A 17422-nucleotide genomic window follows, 5' to 3' on the forward strand; every position below is an offset into this window, starting at 1 on the left:
GGCTCTGGACGCTCAGGCTCAGCGGCCATGGCTCACGGGCCCAGCCGCTCCGCGGCATGTGGGATCTTCCCGGACCAGGGCACAAACCCATGTCCCCTGCATCGGCAGGCGGACTCTCAACCACTGCACCACCAGGGAAGCCCAGCATTCTTATTATAGTATTATACTTTTAATTTTTCTAGGACCAAATTAACTATTATTATAGTATTATATTTTTAAATTTTCTAGGACAAAATTAACTATCAGAATGATCAGAGAACTGTATTTAGACATATTTGCAACAAAGCATTTGCTACCAATAGTCTTTTAAACATTTGTTCTTAGCAGTTTATACGGCTGCTGATGAGCTGCTAGCCTGGCAGTCAGCCCTACGGCTGCCTAGCCATCTAACATTAAGTTTAGCTTCAAAAGAGAAAATTAAATTCATCTTTAGCTTTTACTCTTAAGTGTATTCTACATTTATTATAGCAACTTTATTAGGTTTCTTGATCCTAATAATTTACTTTTTTTCCAAATAAAACAGCATTTCCCACTTTATGTTAATAGCCTGTTCCTCATTCCTATAAACATTTTCCCCAAGTTATTTTGTGCCTGCTTCCTATGCTTACTCTGTTTAAGTCTTTTTTCTTTTTCTTTCCTTCTTTCTCTTTCTCTCTCTCTCCCTCTCCCCCTCTCCCTCTCTCTTTCCTTCCTTCCTTTCCTTCTCTCTCTCTCTCTCTCTCTCTCTCTCTCTCTCTCTCTCTCTCCCTCCTTCCCTCCCTCCCTTCCTTTCTTTCATTTTTTTAACATCTTTATTGGAGTATAATTGCTTTACAATGGTGTGTTAGTTTCTGCTTTCTAACAAAGTGAATCAGCTATACATATACATATATCCCCATTTCTCCTCCCTCTTGCATCTCCCTGCCACCCTCCCTACCCCCCCTCTAGGTGGTCACAAAGCACGGAGCTCATCTCCCTGTGCTATGCAGCTGCTTCCCACTAGCTCTCTATTTTACATTTGGTAGTGTATATACGTCCATGCCACTCTCTCACTTCGTCCCCAGCTTACCCTTCCCCCTCCCCATGTCCTTAACTCCATTCTCTATGCCTGCGTCTTTATTCCTGTCCTGCCCCTAGGTTCTTCAGAACCTTTTTTTTTTTTTAGATTCCAAATATATGTGTTAGCATACAGTATTTGTTTTTCTCTTTCTGACTTTAACATTAAGAAACAACAACAACAAAGGAATATCTTCTTTGAATCCTGCTTAGAACAATTTATCTCCAAATGGAAAGGAATATTTGATTCACAGAAATCTTTTCTCCAGTCCTCAACCAGGTTACTGAAATCACTGAAAAGATACTTTTCCCCTATTGTTAGTATGGGTGCTTAAATCTAACACCAAATTTTCCAGGTACACAAGACAAGGATTATCATGCTCTAAGGTCATAGTAAAACTAGAATTAGAAATGGCTTTAAATATCAATTCTTTTTTCCATCACCACATATCTTCTACTGCACTCTCAAATGGGGAAGACTTATGCTAGAGCAAAACTGAAGGAAAAGAGGAAAATCTGGGCAAAACATTAGCTTTTTCAACTTTTAGACTGCAAGTAAATATATTACAGTTAATTTCAGGTGTTTTTCCTATGGTACCACAGAACTGTAATAGCTTCAAAATGGACCAGCAAATAAAAATTAAGTATTCTGAATACTCATAAATAATTCGGCCAGATGTATTAAAAACTGATAGGTATATATACATCTTGAAGTGAAATATTCCCAATAAGAAAAAAACTGAATTCCTGGATTAAGATTTATTTCTCTGAGTTTTCTCTTACTAAATGTCAGGGTGAAAACTTTATCACATATCTTTGTTTCTTCTTTTTCAAAAAAATATTAAATGGAAACTATGTTCAAATCAGCAGACTCAAGTAGAAACACTTTTGCAGATCAAAGTATGATTTTTATAAGAATCTATGTTAGTCTAACTAAAAGTGTCATTCAGTTTCCTAAGTCAACCAAAAACCATACAAAAAATAAAGCATAAACTAAAATACACTCAAATGTTTGCCATAAAAATGCTTGCAAACTAAAGTAGTCCTAATGTCCAAGAAAATACATTTTTTAAATGTATGTGAACTATCTTCAAGGAAAAAACACTGAAATGAACACACTTGAGTATTCCTTATAATATTAAGACAATTAAGACATTTCCTTTTTCAATAAACAAAAGGGATGGACTAAACATTTACTTTAATAGACACAGTTCTGTGCTAACTTCTCTTTCAAAAAAATTTACCAGAAGTATTGATTAGAGTTTTAACAATTATCAGCATCTTTTCTTTCAAGGATTCTATGAATGGCAAATATCTTATTATATAACCCAATACCTTTTTCTGAAGATGCCCCTTCATTCAGGATCTGGATTGCTCGTCGAATATCCAAGTTGAACAATGCCACAGCGGCAGCTCTCTCCCATTCCCCTTCTTGTACAAGGGAGTTCAAAAATGGCCCCACGTCGACATCCGTTCCTTTCTTTATCCACCCACAAAGCTGTAAAGCTAAGATTCTCTCTTCATTTAAATTCTGAATATCAGTTTGCTTATCCAACCCACTCCAATTATGTCTGCTGCTTTCTACCATTCCTAAAAAGAGAAACACCTTTACATTATTGTTCATTAGTTTTTGAAATGTGTTTGGAAAATAAGTCAGTTTTACATAGGACTATTTCAACATTAGATTTTAAATATTCAACTTCTCAGCCATAATTTCATGATAGCATAAGTATAAAACATGCCACAAACAAAACACATTTTACATGTTGCTAAGTACAAACTTCCCCGAGTTACCAGAAAGAGCTGTGGGACTAACAGTCAATGCTTGATGGGCTATGCTGAGTCACTGCTTCAGAGCAGCCTCCCTGACCACCTAATCTAAAATAGCGTGCCACCTGTATTATCTAACCATTGGTTCCTCTATGTACTTTAGCACTAACATAAGCTCCCATATTTTATTTAATTTATCTTCAGTCTTATCTCTAAGCTCCTACTAGAACATAAGCTCCAAAAGGGCTGGCACCTTTTCTTTTTTTATTTGAAAGATATCCCCAGTGTTTGAGATTCGATACTCACACTCTCTTCCCTTCCCTTTCTGCCACTCTATGTATGAATATATACATCTATATGAAAAAAAAAAAATGAGATCAAAAACATCAAAGTACTTTGAAATGTTAAGTACTAAGCTAAAATACAACAGGAATTATCTGACGGTTCTCCCCCCTTACTAAACCAGGAGACTTTATGGCCTCATTTTCTTTTCACAAGGAATTTAAATAATTCTTGTAACATTACTTAGATTGCAATGAAGGCAGCTGATCCTAACGGGGGGGGGGGGGGGGGGGGGATGATACTTGGTGCCAAATTAAGGTAAAAGAAAGATGAAACTTAAGGACTCTATTAATTGCAACTCAAATTCTTAAAAGTTCTAGAAAGTTTTACCATCAAAATTGTCATTAATTATCTGTTCTTGTTTTAACAAAAAGGATTTTCAGAATAAACTGAATTAGGAATTAGGAAGCAAGAATGTCCAACATTACAAATGTCTTTTATTAGTAGTAATTTACACTTGTAATTTACAGCATCCTACATTTATATAGTTACATATAGTACAGTAATTATATATTTGTAGGGACTTCCCTGGTGGCGCAGTGGTTTAGAATCTGCCTGCCAATGCAGGGGACACGGGTTCACTCCATGGTCCGGAAAGATCCCACATGCCACAGAGCAACTAAGCCCGTGCGCCACAACTACTGAGCCTGCGCTCTAGAGCCCACGAGCCACAGTTACTGAAGCCTGCATACCTAGAGCCCATGCTCCGCAACAAGAGAAGCCATCACAATGAGAAACCCGAACACTGCAACAAAGAGTAGGCCCCACTCACTGCAACTAGAGAAAGCCCACGCACAGCAACGAAGACCCAAGGCAGACCAAAAAAAAAACAGAAAAAATAAAGAGAATACCTGTACATTGAAAAGAGGGATCGTGCTGTTCTATATGCAACCATGAGGGAAGTCAGTGAAGACAAAATCACTTATAGCTTATGAAAGTGATATTTTAAGAACTCTGAGAAAACTTAGAATTAAATGATAAATTTAATAAAACACGTTAAAAATTAAAGGAGACTTTTTATTCTGAATAACAAATTTAAACGGTTTAAATAGTATGTAGTCATTAAATTTCATGTAGAACAAGCTGCAGATGTACTGTAAGGTATTTACTTTCTTATCTCCTGTATAAATTTTGGATTCAGTGCTGATGATATTATTTAATTAATGGTACAAATTTAAGCAGGTGAACAAAAAGCAATTTATTTGTTAAACAATTCCTCACAGCTTAATAATTTCTAGTTTCTTAGAATTTTTATTTTCTAGAAATTGCGTCATGGAACAGAGATCAATGTGTATGAATCCAAAGAGTTCAGTGCTAGGAGGTGGAAAAGTATCCTGTAAGTGCATGGATATTGTGTCACATTATTTTGGCTGCTCAGGGACCTTCCCACTGCTTAATAACTATGCTACAAGAAATTCGGGTTATCAAATAAGCAATGTGATATTATTGTGGGTTTTTAAGTACATAGTCATATTATGATTTTTAGTATGCATGAATTTTTAAATATGATTAATTTAAATCTATTTATACACATTATGTAATACTAAAGTGACAAGATTGTATCCCCAAAATTTGAGACTACCCTATATATAAATAATAAAATCAATGTTTTATGATGGTTGTGAGGGAAACAAGTGAAACAAGTTCACTTAAACACTAAAAAACATTTTAAAAAATTTTTTGTTTCAAATACTACATCAAGCAAACACTATGCTACTTGTAGGTATAAGTTTGTTGCATTTTTACATCTATATAATAACAAAGCAGTAATTTTATCCAGTGTTTATAAGAACATTTTTGTTCTTAAAAACCTAAATCCCAGCAATTCTGCCCATTAAAGTAATTCCTCTTAACAGACATGCTTTCTAGATCAGTTTACCATTTAAGTATGAAAAATATTTTCATCATGTTGGATAGAAAGCTGACCAACATTATATAATTTTCTGCCATCTTAAAAGGAAGGAATTATACCTACTGACAACCCTGTGACCCTGCTCCACAAGACGTACAAGGCATTCCCTCAGAGCATGCATTCTCTTCTTCCTGATTGATTTCAACACTTGGCCCTTCCCAAAAACTAGCCTTATCTCCACTGGCCTACACCTCCAAGATTCTACCCACTCCTATCACAGACACACTCCAAATTATTCCTTCTCCAAAAGAGCCACTTTCTAACCACAACCTCATAGCCTTCCAGCTCAGAATCTCAACCTCACAATCTCTTGACCACTCATATCTTTACTTATTAGTCTTCTGTCATTTTCCTCCCTAACCAAGTTAGATCCCAAGGACCAATAAATGAACGATTCTCTTGCCAGTATTCTTAACTCTCTTGGCCCACTGTCCTTTATTCTTTCTTCTGCTAAAGCAACATTGCCCCACAGTCCTCCCATATCTCAAGACAACTCTCTCTCCTCTTCTCTGTAAGTCCTCTCCACAGCCTCCCTGCTCTTCTCAACAAGCAAATGTACTATGTTGAGAAAGTAGGAGCCATCAAGTGGAAAACCTGTCAGCGTCTGATCACTGAACATTAAGCAACCTGCATACCTTTCCCCTCTCCCTACTGTGGAGTAGGTGTACATCCTCCTGTGTCTAAAGCCAATCTTTCACCTGTACTTTGGATCCCTTCCTAGGAATTCTGCTTTTCAGCCTCTTTACTCTGCATCTTCCAACCTCTTTCTAAGGGTTTCCTCTCACCAGCATTTAAACACACTTTAATCAATTCCATGTTAAAAACAAAAACAACACAAAAGCCCTCCCATGACTCCAGATTCACCTGCTGCTATCACTGTATATCTTTTTATCCTCCTTCATACAGTCAAATTTCTTGAAACAATTAATTAAAATGGATGACCTCTTTCTTCACCCTACATTTCCTGCCCATTGGACATCTCTATCTAGCTATATCAAATTTATCCCAAAATAAACTCTTTTCTTATTTTCAAATGCATTCTACCTATGTTATTCCTATCTAATTAACTGCTATTAGTATTATCCCAGTTGTCTTAGCATGCTTTCATTTTTCCTTCCCCTCCATCCCCTGTATCCAATTAATTAAATTCTGTCCCACTCTCTATCCACATTTCTCTAGCTCTTCTGCCACTTACCTTCTTAAGAACACCTTCATATCTTGCCTGATAACTGTGGCTTCTGAGGTCCCTGCTATCAATCTTGATCCCCTCCAATCCATTCCACACACAGAGTGACAGCTCTAAAACACAAATTTTCCTAAACCCTTACCATGCTTTCTAAATCCTGGTTACCCCACAACCTCAATTCTCTCTTCGCGTCCTCTCTCACGCTCTGTTCCTGCAATACTGAATGTGCTATGCTCCCTCTCCTCTGGGATCACTGCATATGCTGCTCCCTGTCTGAATCCTGTCTTTGCCTTTACCTCTTGCAGGAAACCAACACTAATTCCTAAAACCAGATTATGAATTCTTCTATACATAATTGTCTGTTCTTCCTCATATTATAACTATTTACTTGTCCATATTCTGAAGGATACTTGACCCTTGAACAACATGGGTTTGAACTGCATGGGTCCACTTATACACAGTTTTCAATAAAGATAGTACCTGTGTTTTCATTTTATAGATCTCTAAATGTGGGGAAAAGTTAGTGTTCGATTAAAGATCACAATATGTGGAAACAAAAGAACGAGGGTTTGAGTCCTGATTCTACCAAACTGTTTCGGCTTCCTGTCTTTGAATGAGTCATTTATCAATTTCTTTGTTTTTCAGGCAGAAATACAAGTACACAGATGTTTGAGTGAGGTAAAAGGGATCAGTAACCCTAACTACCCGCTCTCCTTGTTCAAGGGTTAACTGTAGAATGTAAACTCCCCAAGAGCAGGAATTCAGCCTTGTTCATTCCCAGATCTCAAATACCCAGTGAAGTGCCTGACACATACTGTCTCCAGTTCCTAGGAGAATTCTTGGCATATAGTAAGCATGTAATGAATACCTGCCGAATGAATGAATAAATTTACCTCATTTTACAGTTGTAAGAATTAAAGCAACATGCAGAAAGCAACTACTATGATGTCTAATTCATAGTAAGAACTCACTATATATTATCTGTCACCAAACTTAAAATTTAGCTCTAATAAACTTGTGCATTAGGTAATGGTGGGCAAGATGGCTCAATGTGTTGACTTACTATGTGTTGAATTATTAGAGATACAATTAGAAAAGAAGTATGGTCAGAGAAAAGACTGGAACTTAGGACTACCAACTTTGACAGTCATTTCTCTACTTTTTACTTTTTGGGTTGCAGAAACAAAATATCTAAACCAAACCAAACAAAAAGCCAAAAGTCTATCAATGAGATAATCTTTCCAACAGTAGTCTTTTTTAGTTTGGGTAAAGACTACTCTTGACTCAAGACAAGATACTCAGTTTGTCTCTACTGCTCCAGAAACATATAAAGATACTCCATTTTGCCCCCTTGCTTTTCCTCAGAGATAGTGTACTGGCTTTTCCCTGAAATATATCAAAGTACAGCTAGACCAGTCCCTCCCATCAGGAAGCTTGCACAAGCCTCTTAGATAGCCTCATCCACAGAGGGCAGAGAGAAGAAGCAAGAAGAACTACAATCCTTCAGCCTGTGGAAAGAAAACCATATTCACAGAAAGACAGACAAAATAAAAAGGCAGAGGACTATGTACCAGATAAAGGAACAAGATAAAACCCCAGAAAAACAACTATATAAAGTGGAGATAGGCAACCTTCCAGAAAAATAATTCAGAATAATGATAGCAAAGATGATCCAGGACCTCGGAAAAATAATACAGGCAAAGATTGAGAAGATGCAAGAAATGTTTAAAGAACAAACAAAGATGAACAATACAATAATTGAAATGAAAAATACACTAGAAGGAATCAATAGCAGAATAACTGAAGCAAAAGAACAGACAACTGAACTGGAAGACAGAATGGTGGAAATTACTGCCATGGAACAGAATGAAGAAAAAAGAAAGAAAACAAATGAAGACAGCCTAAGAGACCTCTGGGATAACACTGAATGCACCAACATTTGCATTATAGGGGTCTCAGAAGGAGACAGAGAGAGAAAGGACCCAAGAAAATATCTGAAGAGATTGTAGCTGAAAACTTCCCAAACATGGGAAAGGAAATAGGCACCCAAGTCCAGGAAGCGCAGAGAGTTACAGGCAGGATAAACCCAAGGAGAAACACTCCAAGACACGTAGTAATCAAACAACAAAAATTAAAGACAAAGAAAAATTATTAAAAACAACAGGGAAAACTAACAAATACCATAAAAGGGAACTCCCATAAAGTTAACAGCTGATTTCTCAGCAGAAACTCTACAAGCCAGAAGGGAGTGGCACAATATATTTAAAGTGATGAAAAGGAAGAACCTACAACCAAGATTACTCTACCCAGCAAGGTTCTCATTCAGATTCTACGGAGAAATCAAAGCTTTACAGATAAGCAAAAGCTAAGAGAATTCAGCAGCACCAAACCAGCTCTACAGCAGATGCTAAAGGAACTTCTCTAAGAGGGAAACACAACAGAAGAAAAGGACCTACAAAAACAAACCCAAAACAATTAAGAAAATGGTAATAGGAACACACATACAGAAAATTACCTTAAATGTGAAAGGATTAAATGCTCCAACCAGGGTTTCCCTGGTGGTGCAGTGGTTGAGAGTCCATCTGCCGATGCAGGGGACACGGGTTCATGCCCCGGTCCGGGAAGAGCCCACATGCCGTGGAGCGGCTGGGCCCGTGAGCCATGGCCACTGAGCCTGCGCGTCCAGAGCCTATGCTCCGCAACGGGAGAGGCCACAACAGTGAGAGGCCCGCGTACTGCAAAAAAAAAAAAAAAAAAAAATGCTCCAACCAAAAGACACAGGCTTGCTGAATGGATACATAAACAAGACCTGTCTATATGCTACCGACAAGAGACCCACTTCAGACCTAGGGACACATACAGACTGAAGGTGAGGGGATGGAAAAAGATATTCCATGCAAATGGATATCAAAAGAAAGCTGGAGTAGCAATACTCATATCAGATAAAATAGATTTTAAAATACAGAATGTTACAAGAGGCAAGGAGGGACACTACATAATGATCAAGGGATCATCCAAGAAGATATAACAATTATAAATATACATGCACCCAACACAGGAGCACCTCAATACAAAAGGCAATTGTTAACAGCTATAAAAGAGGAAATCGACAGTAACACAATAATAGTGGGGGACTTTAACACCTCACTTACACCAACTGACAGATCATCCAGACAGAAAATTTATAAGGAAACACAAGCTTTAAATGACACAATAGACCAGATAGATTTAATTGATATTTATAGGACATTCCATCTGAAAACAGCTGATTACACTTTCTTCTCAAGTGCACACAGAACATTCTCCAGGATAGATCACATCTTGGGTAACAAAGCAAGCCTCAGTAAATTTAAGAAAACTGAAATCATATCAAGCATCTTTTCTGACTACAACACTATTGAGATTATAAATAAATTAAAGGGAAAATTGTAAAAAACACAAACACACTGAGGCTAAACAATAGATTACTAAATAAGCAAGAGATCACTGAAGAAACCATAGAGGAAGTCAGAAAATACCTAGAGACAAATGACAATGAAAACACGATGAACCAAAACCTATGGGACGCAGCAAAAGCAGGTCTAAGAGGGAAGTTTATAGCTATACAATCCTACCTCAAGAAACAAGAAAAATCTCAAATAAACAATCCAACCTTACACTTAAAAGAACTAGAGAAAGAACAAACAAAACCCAAAGTTAGTAGAAGGAAAGAAATCATAATGATCAGAGCAGAAATAAATGAAAGAGAAACAAACAAAACAATAGCAAATATCAATAAAACTAAAAGCTGGTTCTTTGAGAAGATAAACAAAATTGACAAACCTTTAGCTGGACTCATCAAGAAAAAGAGGGAGAGGACTCAAATCAATAAAATTAGAAATGAAAAAGGAGAAGTTACAATGGACACCACAGAAATACAAAGCATCCTAAGAGACTACTACAAAGCAACTCTATGCCAATAAAATGGACAACATGGAAGAAATGGACAAATTCTTAGAAAGGTATAACCTTCCAAGACTAAACCAGGAAGAAATAGAAAATATGAACAGACCGATCACAAGCACTGAAATTGAAACTTTGATTAAAAATCTTCCAACAAACAAAAGTCCAGGACCAGATGGCTTCACAGGGGAATTCTATCAAACATTTAAAGAAGAGCTAATACCCATCCTTCTCAAACTCTTCCAAAAAATTGCAGAGGAAGGAACACTCTCAAACTCATTCTACAAGGCCACCATCACCCTGATACCAAAACCAGACAAAGATACTACAAAAAAAGAAAATTACAGACCAATATCACTGACGAATACAGATGCAAAAATCCTCAAGAAAATACTAGCAAACAGAATCCAACAACACATTAAAAGGATCATACACCATGATCAAGTGGGATTTATCCCAGGGATGCAAGGATTCTTCAACATATGCAAATCAATCAGTGTGATACACCATATTAACAAATTGAAGAATAAAAACCATATGATCATCTCAATAGATGCAAAAAAACCTTTTGACAAAATTCAACACCCATTTATGATAAAAACCCTCTAGAAAGTGGGCACAGAGGGAACTTACCTCAACATAATAAAGGCCATATATGACAAACCCACAGCAAACACCATTCTCAAAGGTGAAAAACTGAAAGCATTTCCTCTAAGATCAGGAACAAGACAAGGATGTCCACTCTCGCCACTATTATTCAACACAGTTTTGGAAGTCCTAGCCATGGCAATCAGAGAAGAGAAAGAAATAAAAGAAATACAAATTGGAAAAGAAGTAAAACTGTTACTGTTTCCAGATTACATGATACTATACACAGATAATCCTAAAGATGCCACCAGAAGACTACTGGAGCTAATCAATGAATTTGGAAAAGGTGCAGGATACAAAATTAATGCACAGAAATTACTTGCATTCCTATACACTAACAACAAAAACTCAGAAAGAGAAATTAAGGGAACAAACCCATTCACCACTGCAACAAAAAGAATAAAATACCTAGGGAGGTAAAAGACCTGTACTCAGAAAACTATAATAAGACACTGATGAAAGAAATCAAAGATGACACAAACAAATGGAGAGATATACCATGTTCTTGGATGGGAAGAATCAATATTGTGAAAATGACTATACTACCCAAAGCAATCTACAGATTCAATGCAATCCCTATCAAATTACTAGTGGCATTTTTTACATAACTAGAACAAGAAATCGTAAAATTTGTATGGAGACACAAAAGATGCCTGAATAGCCAAAGCAACCTTGAGGGAAAACAAAAAAACAAAAAAAAACAGAGCTGAGGAATCAGACTTCCTGACTTCAGCCTCTACTACAAAGTCACAGTAATCAAGACAATATGGTACTGGCACAAAAACAGAAATTTAGATCCATGGAACAGGATAGAAATTCCAGAGATAAACCCAAGCATCTATGGTCAACTAATCTATGACAAAGGAAGCAAGGATATACAATGGAGAAAAGACAGTCTCTTCAATAAGTGGTGCTGGGAAAACTGGACAGCCATATGTAAAAGAATGAAATTAGAACACTCCCTAACACCATATACAAAAATAAACTCAAAATGGATTAAAGACCTAAATGTAAGGCCAGACACTATAAAACTCTTAGAGGAAAACATAGGAAGAACACTCTGACATAAATCACATGAAGATTTTTGGCCCACCTCCTAGATTAATGGAAATAAAAACAAAAATGAACAAATGGGACCTAATGAAACTTAAAAGCTTTTGCACAGCAAAGGAAGCCATAAACAAGATGAAAAGACAACCCTCAGAGTGGGAGAAAATATTTGCAAACAAATCAATGGACAAAGGATTAAACTCCAAAATATATAAACAGCTCATGCAGCTCAATATTAAAAAAACAAACAACCCAATCAAAAGATGGGAAGAAGACCTAAATGGGCAGGAGACATTTCTCCAAAGATGACATACAGATGGCCAAGAGGCACATGAAAAGCTGCTCAACATCACTAATTATTAGAGAAATGCAAATCAAAACTACAATGAGGTATCACTTCACACCAGTTAGAATGGGCACCATCAGAAAATCTACAAACAACAAATGCTGGAGAGGGTGTGAGGAAAGGGAACCCTCTTGCACTGTTGGTGGGAATGTAAATTGATATAGCCACTATGGAGAACAGTATGGGGTTCCTCAAAAAACTAAATATAGAATTACCATATGACCCAGCAATCCCACTACTGGGCATATACTCAGAGAAAACCATAATTCAAAAAGACACATGCACTCCAGTGTTTACTGAAACACTATTTACAATAGCCAGGTCATGGAAGCAACCTAAATGCCCACTGGCAGACGAATGGATAAAGAAGATGTGGTACATACATACAATGGAATATTACTCAGCCATAAAAAGGAAGGAAATTGGGTCATTTGTAGAGATGTGGATGGACCTAGAGACTGTGATATGAGTGAAGTAAGTCAGAAAGAGAAAAACAAATATCGTGTATTAACGCGTATGTGGGGAATCTAGAAAAATGGTACAGATGAACTGGTTTGCAAAGCAGAATCAGAGACACAGATTTAGAGAACAAACGTATAGACACCAAGGGGGGAAAGTGGCAGGGGGGGGGGGGTAAAAAAAAAAAAGAGCAGAAACAATAAACCTCAGAATATTGAGAATGCAATGTGGTCTGACCTACTATATAGCTGTAAATACTATTTATGGGGGTAATACATAACTGTCCTTTTACTTTTATTAATAAAAATGGAAGTCTCTAATTAAACCCTTTCATTTTATTATTTATAATAAAACTTACTTTTTGGGGTCAAGAGATAATGAGAGAACACCAAAATGAAATAGATGGTATAAGTAGTCTACTGAATCTTCAGTGTGAACCACAGTAATTTAAAAGTCCTTTAAAAAAATCAAAATAATATAGCCATTTAATTGAAATGTTTAATGTACTCATTAAAAAATAGCATTTTACTTTGTAGTTTTTTGTAGAGTATTTATGAAAGTCCTATTAAAAAAAAAGTTAGATTTATTACTTCTACTGCCATTCTTTGACTAAATAATGTAAACTGCTTTTCTAGCAGCTTGAGTTGGGCACAAATTTGACTGCTATCAAAAACTAGATACCAAATCCTAGGCTGGGAAGATAACTATAATATAACCCACAATTCAATTCCAATAAAGACAATAAGAACAACTGTTTAAAGAAGTCAGTGAAAAAACAGTAAGTTTGGCTCTTCTGTCATCTTTATTTTACTCTTAGTTTATTAATTTCAATCCTACATTAATTCATGCATCATTCAATCATCAAAGACTACTTTACATAGAGATGGCCAAAAAACACATGAAAAGCTGCTCAACATCACTAATTATTAGAGAAATGCAAATCAAAACTACAGTGAGGTATCACCCCACACCAGTCAGAATGATCATCATCAAAAATCTGCAAACCATAAATGACGGAGAGGGTGTGGAGAAAAGGGAACCCTTCCACACTGTTGGTGGGAATGTAAATTGATAGAGCCACTATGGAGAACAGTATGGACGTTCTTTAAAAAACTAAAAACAGAGCTACCATATGACCCACCAATCCCACTCCTGGCCATATATCCAGAGAAAACCATAATTCAAAAGGATGAATGCACTGCAATGTTCACTGCAGCACTATTTACAATATCCGAGACACGGAAGCAACCTAAATGTCAATCAACACAGGAATGGATAAAGAAGATGTGGTATGTGTGTATATATATATATATATTTCAATACAATGGAATATTACTCAGCCATCAAAAGGAACAAAATAATGCCATTTGCAGCGACATGGATGAACCCAGAGACTGTCATACAGAGTGAAGTCAGAAAGAGAAAGACAAATATCATATAATATCGCTTATACGTGGAATCTAGAAAAATGAACTTATTTGCAAAGGAGAAATAGTCACAGATGTAGAAAACAAGCTTATAGTTACCAACGGGGGAAGTGGGGGGGGAGTGGATGAATTGGGAGCTGGGACTGACATATATACACTACTATATATAAAATAGATAACTAATGAGAACCTACTGTATAGCACAGTGAACTCTAATCAGTGCTCTGTGGTGACCTAAATGGGAAGGAAATCTAAAAAAGAGTGGATATATGTATAACGGATTCACTTTGCTGTACAGCAGAAAGTAACACAATATTGTAAAGCACCTATATTCCAATAAAAATTAATTAAAAAAAAAAGAAAGGAAAAAAGGAAACTGAATCTACGGCAATTAAAAAAAAAAGACTATTTCAGGTAAGACACCTCAGGTAAGGCCATACCTCATGTCATAGTTATACACTACTTACCACTGGGTAGCTAAGTGAGAGGGTTTAGGCAGCAAAATAAAAAGGGGTCTCCTTCAGTTGGAAAATTTTTAATTTAGTTTTTATAAAAGCAAATACTGTGATAAAATCTGAACTAACAACCAGGATCCTATAAATCCTCTAATGTAATACCTTTCAAAGTGGGTCTTCAAAACCAATAATAATGAATAAATTAATGAATAAATTTAGAAGGTCAATCACTTCAAAGAACCAAGACTCCTTCCAATAAGAATTTTAAATATAAGAACAATTATGCATTTAACACAACAATTCACTAAAAATATCTAGTCAAAAACAACACAACAAAAAAAGAATATTTATGTACACTATCCTGAGATAACTAAATTTGGGGGAAAAGTAAGAGTACAAAAATCATAAACATATTGCAGAAAATAAAACAATTTTCTTACCCAAAGATGATTTTACAATTGATTTAATTCCTGAATAAACCAATGATCCTTTGTTGCCTGGAGATTTCTGATCCATATCTTCTGTATACTGCTTCATAAGTATTTAAATGCATAGGAAATACTAGTAATGATGCATAATAAAATATTTCAAAGCTAAATTTATTTTGATATGGAGCCAATTCATAATAGGCATCAGTGCAAGAAGGCAGTTGGTTCTACTCTACTGTAGACATATATTTTTCTCCCTCCTACACAATCTGCAAAGCAGTATTTCAACATTTTTAAACAATTTTACTTTGGAATTTTAGTATTAAGTCTTGCATTTGCACATAAAACATTAAGCACGATATTTACAGACTGACCTTTCGGCAAATTTCAAGAACATTTCTACCAAATTCATCTTACAAAACTCACAATACAAAGGATATAGTGCAGAGTATACCAGAGTGACTTGAGCTGTGGATCTTCATTTCCTGCTAAAATATGGTTTCTCCACACCTGTTCTGTATCAAGTCCGTACCTAGATAAAGCCCGAAGGCGCATCTTCGTTGCTATATCTTTTTCTAAAGAATTATCATTTTCTTCTTCCGCACATTCATACAAATGACGACCACAAGCCCACATTAAAGATGTAATTGGGCTCCAGGCAAGAGAGATCCTTTCAAAAACAGTGAAGTCAGACATTGTTCGGTTGGGAGTTACAACTATCATTCGATTTTGACTTGTTGGATGCCAAGCAAAGGAGGCAATGTAATTGTCACAAGGTTGCACACTTCTTTCAATTATTGTGGGTTCAGTTTCATCTCCAATGGGAGTGGGTGTGTGCTGCATATCATATAATCTAATAATATTACTATCCCTTGTTAAAGTGGCAAGCAGACCAGTCCTAGTTGGACACCATGCTACTTTTGTTAAGGGCTTTGGTTGCTCAGTCAAAGTCAAAACTGGCTTCTCAAATTTCCTAAGATCCCATATTGCAACCTGACCTTCATAAAAGGAAGCAACACGATCATGGAAGTATGGGTCTACTGTCACGCCCTGAACAGCTTTTGTATTCACAAACATCTTTTGGCTTGTATTCCGAAGATCAAAAATGGCTAGGTTACGATGCATACCAGCAAGGAGAAGTTTCTGGTCTCGTGGAAGCCAACAAAGAGAGAGACAAGCATCATTCTGTCCTAATTCATAAAGTGGTTTTGTTACTAATAATGTTGTTTCAGTTTCACCTGCCGAAAGTCTTACTTTCTCCATGGGAACTATATCAGGTGTGTATTTGCTGCAGATGTCCCAAATCAGCACTGAAAAGTCAGCTCTATGTTTATCTAGACCAGCAGCAAGCCAGTTACTATCCAATGGATTCCATGCAAGAGTATTGCACTGTCGTGCATGTTTTGGAACAAACTCTTTTCCTATCAAATCTTTGAACTTTGAGTTATGATCTTGACCAAGACTTGTAAGTACAACTCGACCATTTGCTTGTCCAACTGCGAGGAGACATTCAGGATCATAATTGAGATACCAGGCAACACATTTCATATAGGGTGTCTCTGAATTTATTGAGAGTAATGTAGCTGCAGAGTCTTCAGATAAACGTAGAGATCCAGCTTTGAATTCTGAATTCACAGTAGATTCCACGTGATAAAGGCTAAGTTCTGAGTCACATACAACAAATCTATCAACCTGGTGTGGTGCCCACAATATATCAGGTTTGGTACCACTCATGCTTACTGATGATCTCAAAGCGTGCAGTTAGGTCCATTCACTGAAAATCTGCTTAAAAATAAAAGTTTTAAAATGTTAACAAAATACAATTCTAAGCTGAATCCACTATTCAGAAAGTCAGGAAATTTTTCTACACAGGTACTCTGTTTTTCAATATATTTATACTTCTTCTAACTGCTATGAATTCAAGATAATATTTATTAATGAAAGGGGAAAAGAAGAACTTCCTCCAATAAGATGAGCTGGTAGGAATCTGAGAACTCCATTCTGGCTTTATTTCCCATGATCAATTATCTTAATTGCACTATTACTATTATCTTCAGTTTAACCTCAGGGTTGAAATAACTTCAGTGTGGTGAGCAAATTAATAAGTATCATCCATCTGAAGGGGATAAAACTTTAAAGGGTTATGAATCACATACCTAAGCAACAAGTTTAAAGCAGCACTATCCAACAGAACCTCCTGCAATGATAGAAATGTTCTGTATCTGTACTGTCCAATACGGTAGCTACTAGCCACATGTGGCTACTGAGCACGAGAAATGTGGCAGTGCAAATTTTAAATTTTATTTAATTTTAATTAATTTTAATATAAATAGCCACATGAGGCCACCGTAATGACCAATGCAGATTTAAAGTACAAAGCCACTAGTTTCTTCCTCAAATTTCAACGATAAGAAGCAGGAAT

At 36.4% G+C, this 17422-nt stretch overlaps 1 protein-coding gene across 1 annotated transcript in view; it reads right to left on the minus strand.

The window, feature by feature from the left end:
* The window catches only part of MIOS (meiosis regulator for oocyte development), a 40444-nt gene that overhangs the window by 18422 nt on the left and 4600 nt on the right, over positions 1-17422 (minus strand). The window contains exons 2-4 of the mRNA XM_007450790.1: positions 15441-16782; positions 15013-15111; positions 2371-2625 (exon numbers count right to left, since the gene is read on the minus strand). Coding sequence (XP_007450852.1) covers positions 2371-2625; positions 15013-15111; positions 15441-16734 — 1648 coding nt within the window. The 5' untranslated portion in view covers positions 16735-16782. The remainder of the gene's footprint in view (positions 1-2370; positions 2626-15012; positions 15112-15440; positions 16783-17422) is intronic.

Source organism: Lipotes vexillifer, unplaced genomic scaffold (assembly GCF_000442215.2).
Source record: "Lipotes vexillifer unplaced genomic scaffold, Lipotes_vexillifer_v1.1 scaffold107, whole genome shotgun sequence".
NCBI classification, from domain to species: domain Eukaryota; kingdom Metazoa; phylum Chordata; class Mammalia; order Artiodactyla; family Lipotidae; genus Lipotes; species Lipotes vexillifer.